At 43.5% G+C, this 27,468-nt stretch overlaps 1 protein-coding gene across 3 annotated transcripts in view; it reads left to right on the plus strand.

Moving 5' to 3' along the window:
- The first annotated feature begins 382 nt into the window (after positions 1-382).
- Positions 383-27,468, plus strand: part of ksr2 (kinase suppressor of ras 2) — a 94,537-nt gene continuing 67,451 nt past the window's right edge. For all 3 annotated transcript variants that reach the window (XM_084024821.1, XM_084024820.1, XM_084024822.1), the window contains exons 1-3: positions 383-580; positions 10,004-10,144; positions 11,385-11,535. In XM_084024821.1, the coding sequence (XP_083880947.1) occupies positions 407-580; positions 10,004-10,144; positions 11,385-11,535 (466 nt within the window). In that variant the 5' untranslated portion in view covers positions 383-406. The remainder of the gene's footprint in view (positions 581-10,003; positions 10,145-11,384; positions 11,536-27,468) is intronic.

Raw genomic sequence — 27,468 nt, forward strand, 5'->3', positions numbered from 1 at the left:
CGCGTCTCTTCTCTTTTTTTCTTCCTCGTCTCTCTCCAACATCCATTTGAAAGGAAGGGGCGACCAATGGATGCTGTGGCGAACCGTGTACTCCCGCTCGGTCTCTTCACACTGCGTTTGATTTAGCCTTCAAGCAGAGAGGGAGAGAGAGAGAGAGCGAGAGAGAGACACCTTGATGAAACAGCAGGAACTACGAGGACTGTTGATGCAATGGAGTCGACTCTGTCGCGGCTCAAAGCCCGTCTCTGAACCGACAGCATCTCGTTTCATGGCGTTTCGCAGGTCGCTCTGCTCCGTGGGCTTCTCCACGTTTCTTTTCTGAATTATTGTTACTGTTTTTTTATTTTTTATTTTTTAGTGCAAAGGGGAAAATAACCGCCGCTCGCCAAAAAAAACAACAAAAGCTATGAACGAGGAGATGACAAAAAGCGAGGAGCAGCATCTGAGTTTGCAGAAAGCCTTGCAGCAGTGCGAGTTGGTGCAGAATATGATAGACATAAGCATTTCTAGTTTGGAGGGTTTACGGACCAAATGTGCCACATCCAACGACTTGACACAAAAAGAGATACGAACGCTGGAGGTAAGCAGCATTGGAGCGGAATGACTGATTTCTGCTGTGCATCTTCATCTAAATCAATACGGGGGGGGGGGGGGGCTGTCACAGTCTGTTATTTCTTTCTAGGCCACTGTGCATATTTCACCCCTTTCAACGACGAATCTGCTGCTTTTTACCCCTGTTATTGCTGTTTAACGCATGCATGTGTGCAGAGATCGGCGCCGGAGCCCGGCCGTCTGTTTTGTGCAGCGCCATAAATCATGGGGGGCTACGCGGGGCTGCAGTGGGCTGCGAGAGAGACTTGCGCATTCTGCAGGTGGCGGGGAGAGAGAAGGTGGCTCTTCTCCATCAGAGTAATACGCGAGAGGCAGCCGAGGCCTATAGGCAAGCCCGTGTTTACGGTCCCGTTTTCCCGAGCGCCGGCCTGCGCATCTGTCCCCGCGGCGCATCCAGGCCCCCCGCTGTTATGCAAGGCGAGCAGATTACCGACAATTGTTACAAAATATCGTTATCCCTTTAATTGGCCCGCGGGGGTATACGTTACGTAATGGCCGTAATATCACCAGTGTTGTGTTCGAGATACCAGACTGTCTGTTTTTTTTTTTAGACCACTTAAACCAGACCCCCCCCCTCCTCCTCCTTACCATTGGGACATAAAAAAGCCATAAAGAGCGATAAGGTCACTGGAAAGCCCACTATTGAGCACCACAGACACCGCTCAGCATTAAGGGCCTGTAAGAATGTTATGCTGATGCCTCAGGAGATTAAAACAAATACAATTAAGTGCGATAAGGTCGCCATAAACTCAGCGCCGGGCGTCTGTGTGCCATCAACACACTTTTAGACCCAGAGGGAATACAATCTGAGATATTACATAAAACATGGAGTCACTTGTGGGTGCCACACTAACCCCAACCAGGAGCACGAGGCCATATTATAAAACAATCATATGGTGGCTATGCTAATATATAGGCCCAGTCAGTTAAGTTTGTGTTGCACAGGTGGGGGACAGGGATGTCATCCAAGAGGACAGAGGACTAATATTAAGTACACATGTGCAGATGTACAAGTGTGAAGATGAATGTGCAGCCTGAACGCCTCGCAAAGCATTGTGGATACTGGATTTGTGAGCTTGACAAAAGCATTGTGTTTATGTCACAACATATTCATGTTAGCCTGACACAATTTTAGGAATTGCTTATTTTTAAATCTAAGATTTGATTGACTGGATCATGATTTGAACTTTGAACTTTGTGGAAACTTGAGTTTAAAAACAGATGCATACGTTCATAACTTTACCTTTTGTTTTAAATGATGCATCCTTCATTTTAGAAAAAGCTAATTTTATTTCCTAAAACACACATTTGCAATCTTAATTGATAAGCATGTGCAGACATGTCAGTGCTGCAGGGCTAAGAGACTACAGAAAGTATTCAAAGGGGGTCAGAAAAGGGGGATGTGTTGAAACGTTTATTTTCCCTTTGTGAAAAGCAGCAAACTGATATCTAATACCAGCCTTCTTTTGCAATATTGTGAAAAGCTACAAACACTTCATCAATAGTTTGATTTGTGTGTCCACTGATGGCGCACATACAAGTTAAATTCACATATTCCCCTTTAAAAAGTAATTTGAGTAATAATTAGTAAGTAATTAGACCTTGTATAGTTGCAGGGACATCCATGTGGTTAAAGGGGCCTTGTAGAGTTGTTGGACACTGTTTTAACGAGGCAGTGTTGTCTGTGTCACTGGTCAGACCAGACCAGACCAGACCCACGTGTCCCGAGCATGAGGGCTGATGTGAAACACGGCGACTGGAGAGGGCAGCGAAGCGAAGAACGTTGAACGCTTGTGTAGACCATCCAGGTTCCACAGCATTCATAAGTTATCCAACTGTTCATATTTAGTGAGTTGAATGCAGGAAATATAACTCACCGGGGGTTTTGTAGTCTTTGTCATACAATAGTGCAACATCTGCAGCTTCACTCTGTGTTTGTGCTGTAGTTCTTCCAAGTGGACAGCAAATCTTCAGCACAGTTATTTCACTTTCATGGCTTCTACAGAGCAGCGTTACACTTCTCCTCCATGTTTTGATCTGTGTTGGACACAGTTTTCACTCTTGTCCTTTAACAGTTTTACATTGTTGGGATTGTTTTGTGATGCTAATTGTGTTTTCATCTACTTGGATAAGTGATGCCAAGTTATGTGTATTACTGAAAGATGCAGTCAATTAATAATAAAAAAAAATCTAATCCAAAATTGCAGCCCATTTATGACGTGTATAATGGGTCCTGCAGCAAAGCATAGCCAGCAGATGAACGCAATTATGATTTAAAGTTTACAGATTTCTTTAGCCACGTGATGTCTGATATTTAACCTGGCCGTCCTTGACTGAAGAAATTGTTAGTCGACTAACATGTTGACCTGTAAAACTTAGTTTCTTCACAATGAATCACATAAAAGTGCCACTTTTAATGTTGTGTTTACCACAGATTGTCATCAGACAAAACAATTTAAGTCGACTGAGACAAAATGGCTCATAGATTTCCACATCCAGCAAACGCAGGTGGACAAGCGTTCGTTTGGCTTCTCGATGAATATTATGTCCAGCGTTCCCTCTCCTTAGCTCGGGTTTGGTCTCCATCAACTCATGAGTGAAATCATATCTGGCTCTTTGGCTCGCCGGTGTTGTCTCTCTGTTGTTTGCTGCAGGTAGCAGTGGGTTTATCAGTGCTTCAGATGTGTTCTGCAGCTGGATACAGGGTTTTATATGTTACTAGGGCAATCCCAATGCTTGAAAAACACAATCATTGGCTATGCGTTATTATTATCGTAGGCCAGGCAAAATAATAAAAAGACTGACGTGAATTCAGGTCAGAGTGAGATAGTTTTGATGTCATGCACTATTGTAGGCTGCAACTCCTCTGTTAGCTACAGTCCCTTTAAAAACAGTTTGATCAATAACCGGGAACCATTGGCTTGGGCTACTATAACATGCATCTGGGTGGAACCGCATAATCAGCTTTTTTAACTCAACAATGAATTCACGAATGCAACAAAAGGAGTTACTCCTGTCAAATCTGCCTCTGAGTTGGAGAGCTTTGCAGGTTGGCACGACAAACAGTTGTCCACCAGGGTTTTTGATGAGGTTCACAGTGACGTCAGCCATACGCAGAGCCCCCCTCGTTAACCTGCCCCTGATCTTTATGCAGTGTGGTGTGTATGGGAGATTCCTCTACCACATCTCTGTTTTCCATCTCTATTATTTACCAAAGGACCCAGATTGGGCCTCAGACGCAATCTGTTAGCGGCTCTGAGCACTGACCTTGCTTTGGCCAAAAGCTTTACTAAGAATAACAGCCTCATTACCTGGATGAAGTGTTGGTACTGGTTTCCATTAATATGATTATGCATTGTCGGCGGTATCCCTTGGATACGCTGGAATGATCCACGCACACGATGAATGATGTCCCCCTCTTTTTTTTAGGCTTTTATCGAGATGAAGACACACGATGGATATGTGATCCAATTATGTAATTCATGTAAGAGAAGGAGGCCAGGTCAAAACGAGTGTTGTTATTCATTCATGTTCAAGAATATTAAACCGGTTTTAATGTTCATTTAATCAAGAAGCGTAGCGTCCTTTTTTACTTCAAAGGTGGAAACAGTATTTTTTTTTTTTTACGGTAGCGTAGAAGGTAAAAGGGTTCATTGTGCTTGAAGCAAACTAGGTCATACAAGTGTTGTCTGACCACGTCTAAAGGAAGGAGTGTTTATACCTGTGGCCACTTGGAGGGTGTACAAAAGGACTAGTAAAGCCTCCTCTTGTCTGAATCAAACTGCATGACGTCCTGATCTTGTAAACAAAAAAAGAAAAATGGGAAAATAAGGGTGCAAACGTCTGGACAGTCTCTCCTTTAAGGCACAGAGCCAACCTTACTACACACCTGTGGCCTATTTGCTGTGTAGACCGAGCATGATTGTCACGTTGTCTGCCTTTTGAAGTTGATACTGCAAACTTGTTGCCAAACAGTTGCTAATTTACACATCCAGAAGTAACGAAGCAACATTGTCGTGTTTCTGACCACCTGGCACATGTACGTTTTGTGTCTCCTGAATGAAGTATTTGGCTTCTCCGTTGCTAAACGCTACGTACACCAGCTTGTAGCCAACTCTGCTGATTGGTGCTGAGCATGTCATGTGCAGTGGGGTTTTGCTCACTGAAAATTGAATCTCCTCAATTTAAGGAAGTGCACCACTGAATGATTGGAGTATGATTTTGATAAGAGTCTGCTTTATTATGGTTTATTAGTCCCTGTCCATCCGTGCTCTGAGAATGCCATTACATATGTGATGTCTTTTACTCGCTCATTTTAGCACACAAACCAGGTTGCTCGCTAAATTATTAGTTGCTAAAGATGCAGCTTAGTATGCTCAGTTTGGTTTGTACCGGTTGAGGATTGCTGTTTTAAAATACGATATAGGCATAAATGTATACATTTTAACTTTATGTTTAGTTGTCTCTTTATTGGAACTGAAGTTAAATACCTTATCTTTGCTGAAAGATGTTTTATGATGCTCTTGAATAAGTTTGAATGATGCAGGACTCAGGAATGATCGGTTTGTGGAAGGGTCCGATTGGCTCCCCGTGTCTTGAAGTCCATGCCAGGGCGGAAACAGAAGGCAAAGATACTAAAGTGTTAAAAACAGGGAACCTTTTTTCAGCTCGTGGTGTGCTATCGTTAGCCTGCTAGCCCTAGCAGCTTATGTTTGTGCACCTGCCTGCTGTACACTATGTTCAGTCCCTTCTGGTTTTCACCACAGCCAGCGAGTAAAGTTTGCCTTGCTAAATGTGCTCTGCTCTAGGATGGCAGATAAGATAAAATTTACTCATCAGATCCGGTTGAATTTAACTCACATTGTTCTCACTGGACAAGGCTTCTTGACTGCTCAGTGTAAACATAACGTCTGCTGTAAGGTTGAGCAACTCACCTTTTCTCTTTCCTCTCCCTCCCCTACTATTACAGTATTCTACATGTTTAGCCAAGTAAGGCCTAATAAAACTTGAGATTGTATTCCTTGAGACCGGTATCGTTCTCCTTGCAGAGGAAGTAAGATTAAACAAGAACACAATTACTTGTCCACCTCTCTTGAAAGTGGCGATGGTGTTCAAAGTCAGCTTTTATTTAAGGTTAAGAAAGAATAGTTTTGGTGTCAGGTGCAGAAATAAGAGAAAAGTCTCTTTAAAAGTATTTTTGGCTGGCTGTCCTCTCTCTTCCCCGTCTGTTACGCTGAATAAGAACGTGTTACATTATTATGTATCTATGTTAGGGGTGGGACGATACGGGTAACTCACGATTCGATACTGTGACGATATTTGGCCCACGATAACGATAATATCATGATACACGATATCTGCGATATTCGATATATTGCAAGACATTTCTTCAACGATATCACGATATGTGACTGAAAGAGAAAAATATGCATAAAAAATTAATTCCAAAACTTCGTACAATGTACAAATGAATAAACACTGTCCAGCTGGACACATTAAAGTGCATGAACATTAATAGCATGTCTTATGTAAACCAGGACAGTGCTTTCTGATACTGAAAAGTCAGTAGCAACTTGTTTTATGTAAACTTGGGCCCGTTTTAGTTTAACAATAGCTAAACAAGATAAGAATAACATCAGAATTAAATGAAATATTGGGCACATTTCAGTATGCAACCAATTATGTGCAGAGTTATGTTCACCCATCCAGTACCTGAGAAGTCGGGGCTCATGCCCTCAGAGCTGGGTGAAAACCGCTTGGAGCTCACAGCAACACCGGGCAGCACACGGCTCCGCGGATCCACACATGCGGCCCTCCGGCGCCGCCCGGAATCCTGCCCGTAAATAGGCAATCGAGCCCGGCCGAAAAGTGGGTCCTCATGCCCTCAATGCTGTGTGAAAAGCGCTTGAAGCTCACAACAGCACCGGCCAGCACACGGCCACGCTTACAATTACGCACCGCGAACCCGCAGTTCTGCTCCGTCCAGAGAACCGTAAACTCTAGCGCGCCGCTCGGAATCCTGCCCGTAAATAGGCAATCAAACCCGGCCGAAAAGTCGGCACTCATGCCCTCAAGGCTGTGTGAAACCCGCTTGGAGCTCAGACCGACCCCCGGGCAGCGGGCGGCCCCCGCGGATCCGCTCCGGAGAACCGTAAACTCTTAGACGCACCGACGGGAGTCTAAAAAAACCTGTAGACCTAAAATATCGATATTTGCCGTCAGTGTATCGATTTATTTATTGCGACAGAGAGCACAACAATATATTGCAATATCGATTTTTTTTCCCACCCCTAATCTATGTCATGTCATGTTGTTGTTGACAAGATCTATTTTACATGTAGGTGGATTATGAGACAGGAATGGGCCCCTGGGAACATACACGCAAAAGCCCCCCCCAGCTATAGGAACATGACACGAACAATTTGTTTAACGTCTTTTGATGTTGTTTTGTGTCTCTTTGTGGTTGTTTTGCTTCACTTTTGTAATGGTTTTGGTCTTTTTGTATTCATTTCTTCTGTAGTTGTTTCACCTGTCTGAGTCTCTTTGTAGTCATTTAGTATCTATTTGCAGTGATTTTGCATCTCTTTTTAGTCATTAAAATCTCTTTGTAGCCATTTCACGTCTCTGTAGTTTAGCATCTCTCTCTAGTTGTTTTTTGTTCTTTTTGTTGTCATTGTGAGTCTCTTTGTAGTTGTTTTGAGTCTATTTTTAAACATTTTGAGTCACTTTGTAGTTGTTTTGAGTCTTTCTAGTCACTGTGAGTCTCTTTGCAGTTGTTTTGAGTCTTTCTAGTCACTGTGAGTCTCTTTGTAGTTGTTTTGAGTCTCTTTTTAAACATTTTGAGTCACTTTGTAGTTGTTTTGAGTCTTTCTAGTCACTGTGAGTCTCTTTGCAGTTGTTTTGAGTCTTTCTAGTCACTGTGAGTCTCTTTGCAGTTGTTTTGAGTCTTTCTAGTCACTGTGAGTCTCTTTGTAGTTGTTTTGAGTCTCTTTTTAAACATTTTGAGTCACTTTGTAGTTGTTTCGAGTCTTTCACTGAGTCTCTTTGCAGTTGTTTTGGAGTCTTTCTAGTCATTGTGAGTCTCTTCGGAGTTGTTTTAGTCTCTGTAGTAATTAAGTTGTGTTGCATCTCTTCCTACTAATTTTGAGTATTTTTGTAGTTATTTAGCATATTTTTGTAGTTGTTTGCACCTCTTTGTAGTCATCATTTAATACATCATAGTCATTTTGAGTTTCTTTGTAAGTTTGAGTCTGTGGTCATTTTGAGTCACTTTGTAGACATTTCAGCGTCTTTGTAGTCGCTTTGTGTCTATTTAAGTTACATTTTCTAGGTGATTACAGGCCCCTGATGCTTTGGGCCTGTGTCTGGTAGGCCTGTTTGGTTATATATGAAGTAGATAAAGCATGAGACTAGATATTGCAAGAACACAATATACAGTAAGAAGTCAACACATTTAGCCAGGGTAAGCGTGTTTCTCTGTAGGTGTGGACTGAGCAGTCACCTTACTGGCAGAGTGTGAGCGGCCGTGGGCAGCTGCTGTAGGGTTTTCTACAGAGGTGACCTGCGAGTCCCTCCTCCACTGGTTTCTACTTTGGTAAGCACTGATGTAGGCCAGCACTGTCTCATTTCTAGCAGTCATTTTGTAGGTGTATGTTTGGAACGAGGCCATCCAAATGTATCATCCTTAAGTTTTCAAGCATCACGTCACTCACTGTGGGCATGGACCTTTTTTCTACCATCACTTTCAATCAAGTGTTTCTTATTACTTGCTGTAAATCCTATTTGCCATGTCGTAAGTTCAGTCAAATTTGTAAAAATATATCTGATGTATTGTTGCAGTTATCTCATTCTTTAATCATTTAATTAATAATATGAGTTGCCAGGTCTCAAAGAAAATGTGCAAACAGTGTTACAGATGTTTTGACGAGGCTATTTAAGTGTTGTGAGTAAGCAAGATATAAGCAGCGGTTGCAGAAATAAGTATTCAGATCCCTTTTTTGTAAAACTACAGTGTAGCAGTACTACATTGTAAAATACTGGTAAAGGTAAGAGTCTTGCATTCAAAATAATACTCCATTAAAGGTATCTGCAAAATGAGCTACATACACAGATATTACATTTTTAATCTTGGTGTCAGTATATTGGAGAATGGTGTTTCCCCTCAAATTGCAGTGGAGTAAAAGTTGTATAAATCATAAATGCAGGATATACTGTAAATTACAAGTACATCAAACTATACTTTGTCGTAACTGAGTAATTGTACCTAATTTACTAGCTAACATTGTAGTTCATGAACTCAGGATGCCTTTTTTGTTGTACTGAATTCTCAGCTGCCTTGTTTGCATAAAGTTTATGTATTTGATACAAGTATATCATGTATATGGTATACTGTAGACTGTTTTCTTACTAGTATACACGAGAAGTCCATAACCATAATCTGAAAGTTGTCACTTAGTTAGGGTCAGTGAGAAATGGAGTTTGGACTGGCTGAGGAGCAAAAGTCTTCAACTTTTCAGTCTTAAAAAAGTCATTTTAAACACATTTTTAAACAGTAATTGTGTTATATAAACCCAAACGGTCTGTCAGACCATCTTGGCGGTCCTACTGTCAACCAGCAGTAATACTTGTAGGAAAAGCTGTAGAATGATTTTGTTTTATTGTGGTTATATAAATGTGATTTGTAGTTGTGTGTCTGGGAATCCCGCCTGGAAGCGAATCAATCTGTAATCCAATGCACACTGACTCTGTCTTCTGTAAATGTCTCTGTCCATCTCTCAGCAGCTCACTAAGCTGTCTTCACCAGGCTGACGGACAGCAGACATTTACTGAACCACAGAGTTATCATGTCGGCCCTTTTTAACTTCACAGAAGTGGGCCTCACTTCTGATTGTTAAAACAACACTGAGGGCACCTTCTCTGATAAATGAGGAAAAAACACAACATGACAACAGAAGGAAAAAAAAAAAACTCTTCTGAATGGGAGAAAAGGGTTGATTAAAGAAAATGTAATGTATTTGCAGCTATTAGGGATGGGATGATATAGGATTTTATCGCACATCGAGATAAAAAAACACGGAATAATCGTAAATATAATCTAATTTAAAAAATACAGGATAAAACATACATTAACATTTTTTTTCAGTGTCCACTAAAGAGGATGATCACTAAATCACAAATACATGTTGTGTGTCTTATCTGTGATACAATACAAATCTTAACATAATGTAAAGTGATTCCAGTATGTTTTAGTGCCATTTTAAGAGTTTTTAGCACATTTTGATGATGATCTGGATAATAATGAATTATATTTGCCAGGATAACCGTGACGTGACATGTTCATATATGCCTATTTGCAGCCGTCCCTCACTGTATTCGTCCCTCTTGTCCTCAGGGGAAGTTGGTGAAGTACTTCAGCCGCCAGCTGTCCTGTAAGTGCAAAGTGGCCTTAGAGGAGCGCAGTGTCGAGCTGGAGGACTTCCCTCGCCTCGGCCACTGGTTCCGCATCGTCAACTTGAGGAAGGAGGTCACACAGGTAATATGTCTCCTATCATTATAATGTAAGGATGTAGTATATCACTTATCAAATTGAAGATGTGGTATCTGATAATGTACTGATGGGTGACAGAGGGTGTCTAACAAAATCTTCCCTGGAGCTCTGATGTGTGAAGGCCATATCATTCACATCATTTTCATAATCCTCAAAAGCATCCAGTCACATCTCGTGTCTTTCATGGTATCATCTGCATTTGTTTCTTTCATCATTTATTCAAAATTTTCCTTTCATTTATCCTGTTTCCTTTTGTCACCTTTAACATTCACTTTTTGTATTGCTCTGAACTGAACCAGGTTATTTAGCTAATATTCATTCCTTCTTACTGATTCCTGACTGTTTTGCATGTCACTTTTTTTTCCTCTTAAATCTTTAGTCCACTGCTGTTCAACTATATTATTCAGGGGGCCACATTTTCTGAAAGCTAAGGGACCCGGGCCAGACATTTTCCCTGACCCACTCGACCCCTTTCTGGCCTCATGAATTAACATCTTTCTCTTTTTCTCTTTTTGCAAATTTGTGTTCATTTCTGACATAGACTCCAGATATTACATGCATATTTTTGCCCATAAATAAAGATCTATGCTCCCCATCCTTGGTGCCTGGTTATGTTTTTAAAAGGGGGATCAAATACAGGGAATACTAATGTCCTGCAATGTCCTTAAACATTTTTATATTAAATATCCACCTGCACTTGTGTCATCAAGAATGGTTTATTTACAGGAAGTTTCTAAGCGACAAAGAAACAAACGTTTACGTAACCATAGCAACACACTCGCACTCCTGCATGCGAGTGCACATGTAAGAGAAGAGGGAGAGACGCTGACTGAGATTACTCTGATCAACATGCATTAGTATAAATTATAAATGAATACAATTATTATAATAACTTTATCAATTAAGTTTGTCACTGTGAGAGAAAGTGATGGATGGATGTAAAATGTATTTACAGGCATTTGTACTTGGTTGGCACAGGTCACATTTTTCCATAGTGGTTACAGTTTGGCATTAAAATGTAGATTTGAAATGTTTGATTTATTTGTGACGAGATGAAAATCCACAGACAAGTGGGACAGACAAGCCAACTTTTTTGCAGTTCATGACCTCTTTCCACTCTTAACTGAAGATAAAACATAATCACAGGAAAAGGTAAAAAGGTAAAAAAAAAAAGTCAGTTAACAATTGCGTATCTGCGTGCTGTGTCTGCATGTGCGTGCTGCAGGAGATGAGCCCAGGTGAGGTGACCCTGGAGGGCCTGCTGGAGAAGAGCGAGGAGCAGGTGTGTGAGCTGCTGCAGAAGTTTGGTGCCAACGAAGAGGAGTGTGCCCGACTCAACGCCTCCCTCTCCTGCCTCAGAAAGGCCCACCAGCTCGGTAAGGGTCCACCCAAAACACAGACGGGCTCACACATAGAAAAACCTGCCTTTGAACGGCCTTAAAGCAAAAAACATGTGTCCTGGTTTATCACCATTTATGACTGCCATGTGTAAATAGTTTAATTCCTAACTCATTTGGAATGAAGCTTTTTACATCAACATCTCCCGAGCTTGAAATCATTTGCCGTCCTAACAAAGACACTATTTATACAAATATTTTATATACATTTTTATTTATATACGTTTTTTCCCCTGGCAGTTTCAATAACTGTATTGTGTACTGTAATATAATTACACATTTGACAAACAAAATAAACCTTTATGTTTATTGTGAGTAATAATCTTACTCTACAGAATTACGTTTTTTCTACCATAAAAAAATAAATGCCAGTAATTTGAGTCTGTTAAAAAATAAATCATATATACAGTACTTAACTTTTTCAATAAAATGGCTTATTTCATCAATTGATGCTGCCATTGATTGCCATCAATTTATTTTTACAAGAAGTTACAATCTTGTGTCATGCTTGTGTATTGTATTTGCTTGTGCTAGAATACATATAAAAACAACTCATTAATTATATTTTTAAAGCTACATTCTTATAATTTTTAACACTTGTCCTCTGGGTCTGATCTACAACAACATAGCTTATGGATTCTTTATTTTGACAATCAACTTAGCCGTCAATGTAGCCGTAGCATCCTGAAATGCACTATTATTAACAATATTTCTCTGAGCGTGAGTTTAACTATGATGTATCACTTATGTTATATATTGTATGACTGCATAGATTAGGGGTGGGAAAAAAATCGATATTGCAATATATTGTTGTGCTCTCTGTCGCAATAAATAAATCGATACACTGACGGCAAATATCGATATTTTGGGTCTACGTGTTTTTTTAGACTCCCGTCGGTGCGTCTAAGAGTTTACGGTTCTCCGGAGCGGATCCGCGGGGGCCGCCCGCTGCCCGGGGGTCGGTCTGAGCTTCAAGCGGGTTTCACACAGCCTTGAGGGCATGAGTGCCGACTTTTCGGCCGGGTTTGATGGCCTATTTACGGGCAGGATTCCGAGCGGCGCGCTAGAGTTTACGGTTCTCCGGACGGAGCAGAACTGCGGGTTCGCGGTGCGTAATTGTAAGCGTGGCTGTGTGCTGGCCGGTGCTGTTGTGAGCTTCAAGCGCTTTTCACACAGCATTGAGGGCATGAGGACCCACTTTTCGGCCGGGCTCGATTGCCTATTTACGGGCAGGATTCCGGGCGGCGCGTGTTTACCGTCCGCCGGAGGGTCCGCATGTGTGGATCCGCGGAGCCGTGTGCTAGCCGGTGTTGCTGTGAGCTCCAAGCGGTTTTCACCCAGCTCTGAGGGCATGAGCCCCGACTTCTTAGGTACTGGATGGGTGAACATAACTCTGCACATAATTGGTTGCATACGGAAATGTGCCCAATATTTCATTTAATTCTGACGTTATTCGTATCTTTTTTAGCTATTGTTAAACTAAAACGGGCCAAGTTTACATAAAACAAGTTGCTACTGACTTTTCAGTATCAGAAAGCACTGTCCTGGTTTACATAAGACATGTTATTAATGTTCATGCACTTTAATGTGTCCAGCTGGACAGTGTTTATTCATCTGTACATTGTACGAAGTTTGGGAATTTATTTTTTATGCATATTTTTTCTTTTTCAGTCACATATCGTGATATATCGTTGAAGAAATGTCTTGCAATATATCGAATATCGCAGATATTGTGTATCGTGATATTATTGTTATCGTGGGCCAAATATTTATTTAATTATTTTATTTATTTTATTTATTTGTTTATTTCAGGCATGTACATTAAGTCATCATCACACATCTTGCTCACACAGTAAACATGAATGGCCGAAAGGGAAAGCGGGAGAAGCCGAGGCTTATCTAGTCCCGCCCCCATTACCCAGGGGGGAAAAGAAAAAAAAAATAAATAAAATAAAAATAAAAAAATATTATAAAATTAAAAATAGAAATTAAAAAAGAATTAAAAAAAAAAGAAAGTCCAGTGTAGCTACTATTTGATGGGATGGTGTGGGAGCCATCAAATTCAATCAATTTCTCTTTTAATTTATTAATCATCACTGTCCTCTGCAGCTTTCGCTGCCCTTAACTTCGCCATTTCCTCCCAGTTATTGGCCACTTCACCTCGCTTCCGTAACGGGAACTCGCGAAGTGCGGAGAGGTCAGAGCGCATCCCGACCATGGCTGACCGATTTGTCACTATTTCTTCCCGGTTAGTGGCCAGTTCAACTCGCACCAGAGCCGCGGACTCGCGAACTGCAGAGATGTCAGAGCGCATCCCAACCACAGCAGACCGAGTGGTGGCGTTGTCCACGCTCACACTGGTCAGCTCAGTGGCGATCTTTCGCATTTTCCGATATAGCATGAAGATTCCACATCCCAAGGCGATCATTCCAGTTGTCATGAACGCGAACACGTACACGTCCTCGACGTCTTCCACATCCAGAGTGGCAAGGCAGATGACTCTCCACTTTCCCCAACCATCCATGATGTAGCCGGACATGAAGGTCCCATCCGGGCATGCAGGTTCGCCAGAACCCGCACGCCGTGTTGAGAACACTCTGTCGACAGCATTCAGTGACCAGCTCAGCAACTCCATCGTGAATTGTGGGAGTAGCAGTTGTGCTTGGCATTCATACCTAATTTATGTCCACATTGTTGATACTCCCTACCACGTAGAACTGACATCATACCATACAAGTTTCTCAGGTCCAGCTTATTGTTTGGGTACAGAATGTTCATTTGTTATGCTCCCATCCAGTCACAGCACCCTGCCTGCTGATTTGTGCTCCAGACCCTTATCAACTCGCATGCAATAATCTGTACCGGTCAAGTGTTGAATATACATACTTTTTCTTAAAGCCACTCAGTGTTGGTGTTTTTTTTACTTCGTCTTCTAACACATTCCATTGCCTAACACCTGTGACCGATAAGGAAAAGGATTTTAGCGTAGTTCGTACCTTCCTTTGCCTGAAAATCAAGTCCCCTCTAAGATTGTGTCTCTCTCTGTGTATGAAGAATTTTTGCAGGTTCTGGGGGAAGAGTTCTTGTCACGACTTTGCTAGGAACCAAGATTCGGACACCAACTGGCAGAATTAAGACGTTTTATTGGAAGTTGTGAGGTGCTGGTTGGGCAGGCAGGCAGGCAGGCTGGCAGGCAGGCAGGGCAAGAACTGCGGCAGGAAAAGGCAGCAGTTAGAAAAAGCACAAAAACGTTCTCGTAGAAATTCTGAGGCTTGGCTTTGCTAGAACGTGACCACGACAAACCGTGTGGACAGAGTGACGATCCGGCAGAGACTGACGGTTGAGCAGGACTGAAGTGCAGACTGGGTGACGAGCTGATGGGAACCAGGTGGCCTGATTGCAGCAGCAGGGCAGGTGTGGAGTGGGAGGCAGGCAGGCCCAGGAGAGATGACCCAGTGCAAGGGGGAGGGGGAAGGAGACAGACATACAAACAGGTAGAGTGACAAAACAAAACAGACAAACATGCAACACAAACTGTCATGGCGCTGGCCTTGTGACAGTACCCCCCCCCCTGACGGACACCCCCAGGTGGCCCACCAGGCCTGGGCTTCCCCGGATGAGCCCGGTGGAAGTCCCGAACAAGAGTATGGTCCAGGACGAGGCGGCGGGACACCCAGCACCGCTCTTCAGGCCCATAGCCCTCCCAGTTGACCAGGTATTGGATGCCACGGCCACGACGGCGACTGTCAAGGAGACGACGGACAGTGAAGGCGGGGTGGTTGTCGATGATTCTGGGGGGAGGAGGGGGGGCCAATGGACTGGAGACCACAGGCTTCACAGCAGATACATTGAAAACTGGGTGGACCTTGAGGGACCGAGGCAATTTCAGGCGTACAGCATTGGGGTTAATAATCTTTTGAATCACAAAAGGGCCAATAAATCTCGGGGACAGCTTCTTAGAGTCCGTCTTTAAAGGGAGATCCTTGGTAGAAAGCCATACCTTGTCTCCAGGTGCATATTGAGGTGCAGGAGTCCGATGACGGTTGGCCTGATGCTTGTATCGGCCCGAGGCACGGAGTAAGGCTGAGCGTGCACGGTGCCAGGTCTTGTGGCACCGGCGGACTTGGGCCTGGACTGAGGGCACTGAAAGCTCCTTTTCCTGTGAGGGGAATAGTGGAGGCTGATACCCAAAAACACATTGAAATGGTGACATCCCTGTGGCAGACGAAGGTAGAGTGTTATGGGCATACTCCACCCAGGGCGTAAGGGTGGACCAGGTGGATGGGTTGGAGGACACCATGCAGCGGAGAGAGGTCTCCAGATCCTGGTTTGCCCTTTCAGCTTGACCATTCGACTGGGGATGGTATCCTGAACTCAGACTGACAGTGGCTCCAACTGAGGAACAGAAGGCCTTCCAGACAGCAGAGGTGAATTGAGGCCCACGATCTGAAACAATATCAGAAGGGAGACCATACCCACAGCTGATGATCCTCCCTGTCCTCCAATCAATCTGAGGATTGTGTCGTGCTAGCCAGGGAAGACCGAGAACTACAGGAACTGAAGGTGAGTCAATTATGTGAAAGCTGAGCTCCTCCTTATGATTACCAGACACAAGCAAATGTGGGGGCACAGTCCTTCGAGTTATGTTGGCTAACAGTCTACCATCTAATGCACTAGCTTCTAGTGGCTTATCAAGACAGACAGACGGCAGGTCTAACTGCTTGGCCACAGTGACATCGAGAAAACTTGCATCTGCACCTGAATCTAAAAGGGCAAAAATATCAATGGACTGACCTTTCCATGACAATGTTGCTCGCACCTGTGCTCGGGGTTGAGGGGAGAGGGGAATGGAGGTGTGGCTCGCCAGGATTCTCCCTGTTACTGGCGAGCCTGGTCGTTTGCCGGGCGATGTGGACATGAGGCCAGGAAATGACCGGGTCTCCCACAATACAAGCAGCTGTTGGTCTTAATACGGCACTGACGCTCCTCTGACTCCACTTGGAAACGCCCAAGTTGCATCGGCTCTGGTGAGGGTTCCCTCCTGGGCTGGTCCGTGGCTGAGCCTCCACCACCTTGGTGAACTCGGGAGCCTGAGGCTGATGGAGGGTGCCCTGGGGAAGCAGTGGGTGGCCGCCGCTGCCTCTCTCTTCGCCGCTCCCGCAGCCGGTTGTCTATACGAATAGCTAAGGAGACTAGACCCTCAAAATCAGAGGGTTCCGGGTAAGAAACAAGTTCATCCTTAATTGCATAATTTAATCCTTGACAAAAAACAGCTTGAAGGGACTCATTATTCCAGCCACTCTCCAGGGACAGAGTACGAAACTCAACAGAAAATTCAGCAACACTACGCATACCTTGGCGTAAGGTGAGTAACCTTTTCGAGGCATCCTGGCCACGGATGGGGTGGTCGAAAACCCTCCTCATCTCAGAGGTGAAGGCAGCGTAGGAAGCAGTGACGGGAGACTCCTTCTCCCACAGGGCCGCAGCCCAGGCCAAGGCACTTCCACGAAGGAGCCCCATCACGTAGGCAACCTTAGACTGCTCTGTTGAGTATGACTGGGGCTGCTGGCTGAACACAAGATTACATTGCAGTAAAAAGGAACGACATTGACCAAAGTTTCCTTCGTACCGGTCAGGGGGAGGAACCCATGGCTCCTTAACAGGTACAGAACTGGGCCCGGAACTGGATTCCGCTGGCGTTGGGGCTGGTGGCTGAACCTCAGAGGTTGTGGGCTGATTCATGTGGTCTCGAATCTCCATCACACTGGTGTTGAGCTCTCGGAGGCCTTCCATTAACTCCTTCAGTGCTTGGGTGTGCTGTCCAAGCAGCTGGCCATGGTGGGAAACTGCCTGGTGGAACGGGTTGGTGTCCTTTTGGTCCTGCATGGCCGGATCGTACTGTCACGACTTTGCTAGGAACCAAGATTCGGACACCAACTGGCAGAATTAAGAAGTTTTATTGGAAGTTGTGAGGTGCTGGTTGGGCAGGCAGGCAGGCAGGCAGGCAGGGCAAGAACTGCGGCAGGAAAAGGCAGCAGTTAGAAAAAGCGCAAAAACTTTCTAGTAGAAATTCTGAGGCTTGGCTTTGCTAGAACGTGACCACGACAAACCGTGTGGACAGAGTGACGATCCGGCAGAGACTGACGGTTGGAGCAGGACTGAAGTGCAGACTGGGTGACGAGCTGATAGGAACCAGGTGGCCTGATTGCAGCAGCAGGGCAGGTGTGGAGTGGGAGGCAGGCAGGCCCAGGAGAGATGACAGAGTGCAAGGGGGAGGGGGAAGGAGACAGACATACAAACAGGTAGAGTGACAAAACAAAACAGACAAACATGCAACACAAACTGTCATGGCGCTGGCCTTGTGACAGTTCTGTTTGATGCTTTGTATAACATTTGGGCTGTGCGATAGTTTATTAAATCATATAGTATATAGTATTTTCGATTCGATAAATAAGTGATTTGTGTGTGCCCTGTAGTTGGCGTAGTGTAAAATTCTCAAGGCTCTTTTTTGGAGAATTAACAAGGGCTGTGTGGAGCCTTTATATGTGTGTCCCCACACCTCTGCACAGTATTGCAGGTGCGGAGAGACTAGTGCACAGTATAACAGATGAAGTGCTTTTTGATTTAATATTTTTTGTACTTTCCAAAGTATGGACACACTCCTGGCCAGCTTCCTTTTTAATTGTGCTGTGTGGCTTCCAGCTTAACATGTCATCGATAATCACTCCCAGAACCTTATTCTCACGGACCCTCTCAATATTAACTCCGTTTACTTGAATGTTGGGACTGTTGTTGCAGCCTCTTTTACCATATAGCATGTATTTCGTTTTTCCAAGATTTATTGATAATTTGTTTATGTTAAACCACACTTGAAGTTTGGCCATTTCCTGATTTACTGTTTCCACAAGTTGGTTCAAGTCACTCCCCGAGCAGAAAATATTTGTGTCATCCGCGAATACTATTAATTTCAGAGTATCAGACACTTTACATATGTCATTTATGTATAATATAAACCAGTGGCGAGCGGTGACCTTTTGCTGTGGTCATGCTGAAGTGTCAATACCATGCGCGCCCGTGGGGGGGCATTATATTTTTTAATAAAAAATATAATATGGTTAGTGGAAACAGCTTGTAGTGATCACGTTGGTCCAGAGTACATTTGATCACTATAAGCGGTTGATTACTAAAACCGAATTGTTATTACAGTATTTCACTTCTTTTTTTTATGGAAAACATCATCTAAATGCCAGTTGTATAGTTTTTCAATGAGAAAAATGTAACGAAGCGGTCGTCAGCGCGATCCTCTTGTCAGCTCCAAACTCACCCGTCTGCACCTCAATCACAGACCACAGCTGGTTTTCCGCACAGCATTTACAGTAACTCACTGACACGTCTCAGATCAGTAGGCGCTGCTGCCGGTGTGTTTTTAAAACGAACTAGGCTAGTAGCGCCGCAGATTTCTCATTCCCCACCTTGTTTGATTGAGAGTGTTTTTCGAGATGGTTTTCATGAATGAACAGGCAATATGTCGCTGTCAGACCGGATCGTTTGACGGGAGGGGGGTCGGCTAGCTAGCCATTTATGTTTCTCATACGTGCTAGCTTGAAAGTGACGGACGGAATTCTTTGCAGTCTTTGTGATATTTACTTCAGGAGTAGGCCGTCCACTTGAAATTATAGCTTTCTTTTCCTCAAAAGGTCTCCGCGAAAACGGCACTGAACGCAAAGCCTGAATATAATTAATATTTTCAGCCATTTTGACCAGGCTACACAATGAATGAACCACTGACAGTTTCCCGCTGAACAATTCAAACAAGTAATTTTTGCGCATGCGCGTTGGCAGATAAGCTGCTTCACTGACAGCTTTTTTGCCATTCAAAATGCTCATCTACAGTAAACAGCCTTTAGCAGTAACTGTACTAGTCGGTGTCACAGTGCGCATGCGCGAAACAAGCTGTCAGCTTTCCAGCTTTTCGCAAGCAAAACGGGACAGATTAGGCACGGATTTAAGACCAAAACAGTAAAACTAAGGTATTGTATAATTGAACACACTGCCAGATTAATATTTTCAATTATTTTTATTGAAGGGCTTGGGCATGCACTGCATTTATAGCTTATTATGACCGCTCGCCCATGATATAAACAGCTTTGGACCCAGAACTGACCCTTAAATATCGTCACAGTATCGAATCGTGAGTTACCCGTATCGTCCCACCCCTATTAGAAAGTACAAAATCAATCTGAAAACTTACAGTTTGGTTAGAAAAATAAGATTTGCAGTAAAATATTTACCGTTTGTAGTGAATCAGCCAGAAGACGCTGAAGGATAACTGTTTACGTCTCACTATATTCACTAACGACCATCAATTACCTCATTATCCTGCCTTATCTACACGATGTGTATACATGAGATGTATAAAAGGCATTGAGTCATTTCTTAATGAATTGAGAAAAGGAGAATTGCTTTTGAGATGGAGATGAACTATAGAACAGGAGTGCATTTTATCATGTGTGCATTATATTAGTTCAAGCATGTGGTGTATTAAAGTAAAGCCTAACTCTAACAAACCAGATAAAACAACCAATATAATCCATATGTGTATGTACTAAATTATACTTACTGTATGTTATATGTAATGGTTACAGTTTATTTTTTCATGGCACCAAAAAACAGATTTGAATAAAGATTCCTAACATTATCTCTGAAATTGTCATGCCCTCGCCAAAACCATTCTTTATGTATGATGTCTGGACCATAAGAACTATTTTCTGCCTTCCTCCAGTTGTGTGATTGCCATATGCTAGTCAGTCTTTGCTGTGGTATTAATTCCCTTCCAGTCCTGGAGGTCACTTCTTTAATCCACAGTAGGCCCAGTACCTTTGTGTCTCTGTAGGTGGCACTGTTCATCTTCATATGTTCAGCCACAGTGGTTCAGCTCCTCTCTTTCTTCTTAACCAACTGTAAATGACACATCACTTCTTGTGTGGCAGACAGTTAAAGACATAAGTAATATAGCAATATAAAATATGTTTGGGGTGTTGCTTCAAATGTTTGTGTCATGCCGACATGTGGTCATGTGAAGCAGAGAGCCTGGTGCATACAAACCTCAGAAAACAGCATTTAAACATGGCCAAGCAAAGAGTACTATGTTAGATGTCTTTTCACATAATTTGAAAACTGCACAGCTGCTAGTAGTTTTTTTTTTTTTTACTTTAATGTATCATAATATGAATTATTGTAATAATTTTCCCTTTAAAATTAAGATTGAACAACTTGCATGTTAAGACTGGCGACCTGTCCAGGGTGTACCCTGCCTTCGGCCAATGACAGCTGGGATCGGCTCCAGCCCCCCCGTGACCCTAAATACAGGATAAGCGGTAGAAAATGGATGGATGGATGGAACTTGCATGTTATAGATCCACACAAATCGTACCACATGAATAATAAGCCAGAAAATAGCAACAATACCTTTATTAGATTAGATTAAAGGTCCCATATTATGAAATGGGATATATGGGATGATATGTTTTCTCTGGTCTCTATACCTATAAACTGGTGCTCCCTGAGCCTGTCAACTCCCAGAATGAGGAAAACAAGTGACTCCCACATGGTCTCTGCAGCCCACCCACTGGTACAACGGCGCTCCTACAGGCTGTTCAGATTCAGCTCCCGTCGTTACGTAACAAAGGGAGTCATTTACATAGGCTGAACTCCTCTGATGATAGGAGATATCCTAGAGGGGCGTTCATCACCGAGGTGAAGTTGTTGGTTGTACAAATCAACATAAGTGCTTATATTCTGTCCCAGCTACAGAAGAACAGAAGAGACCGTGGTTGCGGTTCATTTTTAATGACAATGTGCCGGCTACGGTTCATGTTAGCTTGTATGTGTGTGCTAACCACTTCACATCGGACTGCTTCAGTAACGAGGGTCAGTACAAAGCTGGCTTTGCCTCGACACTGACCCTCGTAAAAGGATCTGTCCCAACCATACGGGACCCAGCAACTTCACCTGAGACACATAGGGGAGCCATAGCGATACATCCACGTAAACATTGGAGCATGCTACCGCTAGCGTAAGCGCCATCCTCTCCGTAGCTCTCCAAGTAGGCGTTGACAGACGGAGCTCATTAGCATTTAAAGGTGCAGGCACAGAAACAGCAACTTTTAGACAGCTGAAATTCAGGACCATGGATGGGTTTGGGGCAATGCATATCGAATACAGTGTTGTTGGATGTCTGACAGCTGTGTGGAATTGAGGAAAAACAGTATAATATGGGACCTTTAAAGTAAACTGACTGAATGAACACTGACAAAAACATTGGTCACATGTTTGTAGTGCAAAAAAGAAAAACAAGTTCCTGTTGTAGCGGATAAGATCTCATCACACACACGTTACTGTTTATTTCTTGCTTTAAATAGTGTTTCTTTCTCAGTGAATAACTTATTTCTTGTCCAGCTTCTTCAGGTCCACCCACCCTTTCTTTCAAGTTCACATTTTGAAGCAGTTGATTGTCAATAGCAGTCAAATTGATTCAACCATTCATTTTTTTATTCTGTAAACTGTAAACTCCATGTTGTACCACTTTATTGACACTGACTGGTAAATTATGTAAAGCCTTTGTCATTTGTATTCCGTACAATGACAATAAAGGCTTTCTAAGAAGTAAATACAGTACTAATGACTTCTTACTAAGCTAAGCTAAGAAACTTGAAATCTAAAACACAGTCATGAAGTTTAAATGGTCTGTTCTTCATCATGTCAGTAGAATCTTCCACTTACCACATGCGGCAACACAAAATAATTTGCCTTTGTTTATACAATGCCGTCCACAAGGAAGCATATTATAGCGAGCAATATGGGGTGCATCCTGAGTGAAATATGTAGCTATAAATATGAGATAATATGTATGATGGTGGTATTTATTTAACAAGGAAACGTATGTTGGAGGGGCTTGAGTTTCTTTATTGGGTCAGGTGATATTTGATGCCAAAAATGTGTTGCATAAAGCCACATTTTTTAATTGCATATCTCATAATAAATGAAGGTCATCCATTATTTTTGGTATTTTTTTTAATGACCTTTTTAAAAAATAGTGTGGACTTGATAAGGCATCTGTTGTGATGCCACAAGTGCATTTCTTTTGTTCCATGGTTGTACACCAGGTGGCGTTACAGGCCGCACTTTGGTTTCGATCCGTTTGGGCAAAGCTTTTGCAATGACACGAATTAACCAGAAGGGGGCAGTAGAACATCACAAAAATTGGGTTGTTATGGTTCGTAGCAACCTTTTGTAAAACCGTTTGATATCGTTCTGCACACACGCGCGCGCACACACACACACACACACACACACACACACACACACACACACACACACACACACACACACACACACACACACACATCCTTCTGTAGCAGATGTCCACTGAATAATTAACAAAACTAACTTAATGAGTCATTATTAAAACAACTATCAATACTCTGTGTTATTAGAGATATTTTTCAAAGCATCTCTTTTATTTAATTTTTAAGGACCAAACCATTCAGACTCATTCCCTAGAAACCAGGCTTTTTGTGATTCTGCAGGTATCCGGCTGTCCTCTCCAAACATTCACACCTCCCTGCTGCTCGTTTGTCAGACCGGTGGAGTCGCTCGCCACCTGTGTGCTTCTCTGACATCCTTCCTTTGTGTCTCATCGGCTTGATTTCTGCGCGTAGGCGGCTGTTGTCCAGAGAGACAGACAGACAGGCGGGCGTCCTCTGGCAGAGGGTTCCCAGCCGCCCATGCTTCAGCCCAGTCAAGCTTCAGATGTCTCTGACCCGCCCTCTTTTGCCGTCTTTGCCATGTTCACACTACATTTACCTTCCTCCTCTTGCACCTGACGTAGATATTTTTTTTAATAATCAGAATGAGTGTGAAATAATCCAATGTGGGTATGGCAATAACATTTTATGTAATTTATTATATATTGATGCACTTAACGTTGTTGACACTCTCTCACATTTAGTGTCTGTGTCCTGCCTACTACAACTAGAGAACAGGCTTTTAGATTCGTCGGGCTACTGTCTGAAGCCGAAGCTGATGGAGATAGCTCAGTTGCCGTCACACCACCTAAGCATGGACCATGCTAACCCTGTGTCTGTTCAAAAATAGTCGGATGTGATTTTTCTCTGGCCTTCCACTGAATGCTCCTGCTCAGTGACCTTTGATCCCTTCCAAGTAAATGCTCTGGCTGCTTTTGATTTAGCGCTCAGCTTACGTTGTGTCTTCCCTGTGTTTGGTTGTCCAGGGTCACACTTCACGGGAGGCTTAGTAGCGCCGTCATTGTCACATATTTATGGATGAATAAATCAAACGGAGAACAGCTACTTGACTCAGAGCGCCAAATTATAAGTAATGGGTGCATATTTGGGAAAGCCCCCTCAGTGGCATACAAAGCACGGTCTGCTGCACTTACTGCCAGCTTTGAATTCAAACACATTGAATACTACAGTTAGAACTGTAGTAGGAATTTTCAAATGAAAAGTGACATCCATAGCATAGACGGTGAGAGGGAGCCCCAAAACAATCATTGAACAGAGATAAGAGATACGAGTTATCCCCCCCCCACCCAATGACCACCTGTCATCACATGACCACAGTTCCAAACATTGGTCAAGCAAAGAAAGGCCATGAGATGTGGTTGCAAGCTCCAGAAAAGTTTGAAGTTATTTTTGTCAAACATATTGGTATTATATCAAGGGTATCATGTTTGTCCAAGAAACTGCCATACAGAAATATTTGCCGTGTGGGCTGTTTTGTCTTTCTCCGTATTTGTTCAATTTCATTTTTTCCCTCTCGTTTCCCGTCTTCCTGCCTATTGTTTATCACTCTGTTCTCTGCCTCTCTTGTCTGCTTATTGCCTCGACCGTCCTCTCCTCCCTCGCTCCGCTCTCCCTCTCTGGCTCTCCAAAGGCAGGGTCTGGCCACAAAGAGCCACTAATGGGCTCTCTCTAAAAAAAAGAAAGGGGTGGCTGGCTAGAGACGTGTGAATGCACCACAGCAGCACCACCACACAGAGCGGTGACACTTTCAAACGAGAGAAATGCAGGCTGTGCGGCTTTGTTGAAACCCGGGGACGGAGATATGTCATCGCTTCCACATTTGCACATCTGTGCGTGTGCATTCATGTGCAGGGATTCTGTAGATGTACACTATATTGCCAAAAGTATTCTCTCACCTGCATTGACCCGCATATGAACTTAAGTGGCATCCCATTCTTATCCATAGGGTTTAATATGACGCCGGTCCACCCTTTGCAGCTATAACAGCCTCAACTCTTCTTGAAGGCTTTCCACAAGGTTTAGGAGTGTGTTTACGGGAATCTTTGACCATTCTTCCAGAAGTGTATTTGTGAGGTCACACACTGATGTTGGAGGGAAGGCCTGGCTCTCAGTCTCCACTCTAATTCATCCCAAAGGTGTTCTATCAGGTTGAGGTCAGGACTCTGTGCAGGCCAGTCAGGTTCATCCACACCAAACTCTCTCCTCCATGTCTTTATGGACTTTGCTTTGTGCACTGGTGCACAGTCATGTTGGAACAGGAAGGGTCATCCCCAAACTGTTCCACAAAGTTGGGAGCATGGAATTGTCCAACATCTCTTGGTATGCTGAAGCATTCAGAGTTCCTTTCACTGGAACTAAGGGGCCAAGCCCAGCTCCTGAAAAACAACCCCACACCATAATCCCCCTCCACCAAACGTTACACGTGGCACAATGCAGTCAGACAAGTACCGTTGTCCTGGCAACCACCAAACCCAGACTCTCCATCAGATTGCCAGATGGAGAAGCGTGATTGGTCACTCAAGAGAACGTCTCCACTGCTCTAGAGTCCAGTGGCAGCGTGATTTACACCACTGTATCCGTCGCTTTGCATTGCACTTGCTGATGTATGGCTTGGATGCAGCTGATCGCCATGGAAACCCATTCCATGAAGCTCTCTACACTGTTCTTGAGCTAATCTGAAGGCCACATGAAGTTTGGAGGTCTGTAGTGATTGACTGCAGAAAGTTGGCGACCTCTGAGTGTGCACTATGTGCCTCAGCGTCCACTGACCTCACCCCATCATTTTACGTGGCCTACCACTTCTTGGCTGTTTTCAAAGGGTTATGCAGCCTCATTAAGGTATTTAGTAGTGATACAAGGCTAAGCAAGCAGCAGGGGATGTTCTTACATTTAGTCTTAGTAATTTAGAGTTATATTTTCTCTTAAAAATCTGGGGGTTGTTGCAAAAGTACAGATATATCCAACCATCATGAATGAGAGCAAAGGATTTACAGATTTATGCCGTGTCCCCCCCCCCAAGATAAAATGTTGTTCCAGTTTATGAGTCATGAGGAATTATGTTAAAATTGGCAGGCATGAACATTCATATACTTCTTGTCAGTTTATACATAACGTAACCGAGGCAATGGAGGACATAATAAGTGAATGTATGTGGCTCCGTGGTGTAATGGTGGAGGAAGGAAACTAATGCAAGTTAATAGAATTTTTTCACTACAGGCTCTTGGGATTGCAGTCCGCGAGTTGCAATGAGGATGAGTCATACAATTCAGAGGCAGCCGGTCGGTCCTTTGTGCCGCAATATACACACATTATCCAGCCTGCCCCTAGACAAGTCCTCTCCTACACACACACACACACACACACGCTCTAGTACAAAATGTCTTCAAATACGAGTTCTTGTGTTGATCAGGCTAATTGTGTTGATCTTTTCTTAGCATGACAGGTCTCCTCATGCCTTTCCTTTAGTAATCTTTAATAGCTAACAGGAATGTACCCATGCCCTGACAGCTTCATGTGCATACACCTAATTGGCTTCGAATGCCATTTTCAAGAAAAAGACATGAAGACAAAAAAAAAGAAACAGAGGAGAGGGATGCGCGGAATACACAAGAGAGGATATTGGTGGAAAGTGAAGGAGGCATGTGGGTGAAGAAGGACGCAGAAATATCAGAGAAAATCAGGGAGAGAACGAGGCAACGACGACAGGAGGTGAAGAAGAGACGTTGTCGTGTCGAAGCGTTGACCGAACCCCCAACGCCGATCTTCCTGAACGCCCCTGGGTGGTCTGTGTTGTCTGCTACCTAATTAGAAGAGTGTAACGTTGAGCCCCACGCGAGAAGGCCCACAAACCCGCAACTTAAAAGAGTTGGGATTAAAAAGGCACGCTGCATCTGTTGAACGCAGTCAAACCCTGTTTACAGTGGCAGCAGGATGAACCACTACTGAGCTACTGTCCTGGTGGCATTTCACTGCCATTTATCATCCAGAGGTGATTAGTCCAATTATGAGGCTTCCTTTCTGGAAGCCTCACTGGTTGTCAAGATTGCCCTTATAGTGGTGTTGAGGTGTGCCGTTTGCATTAATCACCATTTAGCTCATCCAGAGGAGGAGCTAAATGGCGCAATCCTTTTGGTCACGCAGGTGAAGGGAGAGAATGGAGGGTTGTTGATGGTGTGCCCTCTGAAGTTATGCTTGAACACAAACAGCATTTTCTAACACCAGTGTTGTACTCGAGACCCGTCTCATGCACCGAGCCCTGATATCGGATTTCAGTCACTCAAATTGCTTTATTCGGGAATCAAGTCACTTAAATTGCATCTACCTCTCCGTCGCTTGCGTCTTTTCCCTGCATCCTAGTCCCTCCCCCTCTGAGGATGCACAGAGAGAAGCCACGTGGAGAGAGAGGAAAACGAGGAAATATGTTTTTAGAGACATGAGACGTTTCTTCTGAAGTGTCGCATGAAGTGATGTCTGTTTCTGACGGATGATCACAGCTGGATCAGCTGTCAGTCGGAGAGACATTTGATGGAGTTTGTGTCTGTACATTTTCACTGTACAAAGACTGTTAAAGGCACACGCTGCTCAC

This window comes from Eutrigla gurnardus, assembly GCF_963514095.1.
Source record: "Eutrigla gurnardus genome assembly, chromosome: 13".
NCBI lineage: Eukaryota > Metazoa > Chordata > Actinopteri > Perciformes > Triglidae > Eutrigla > Eutrigla gurnardus.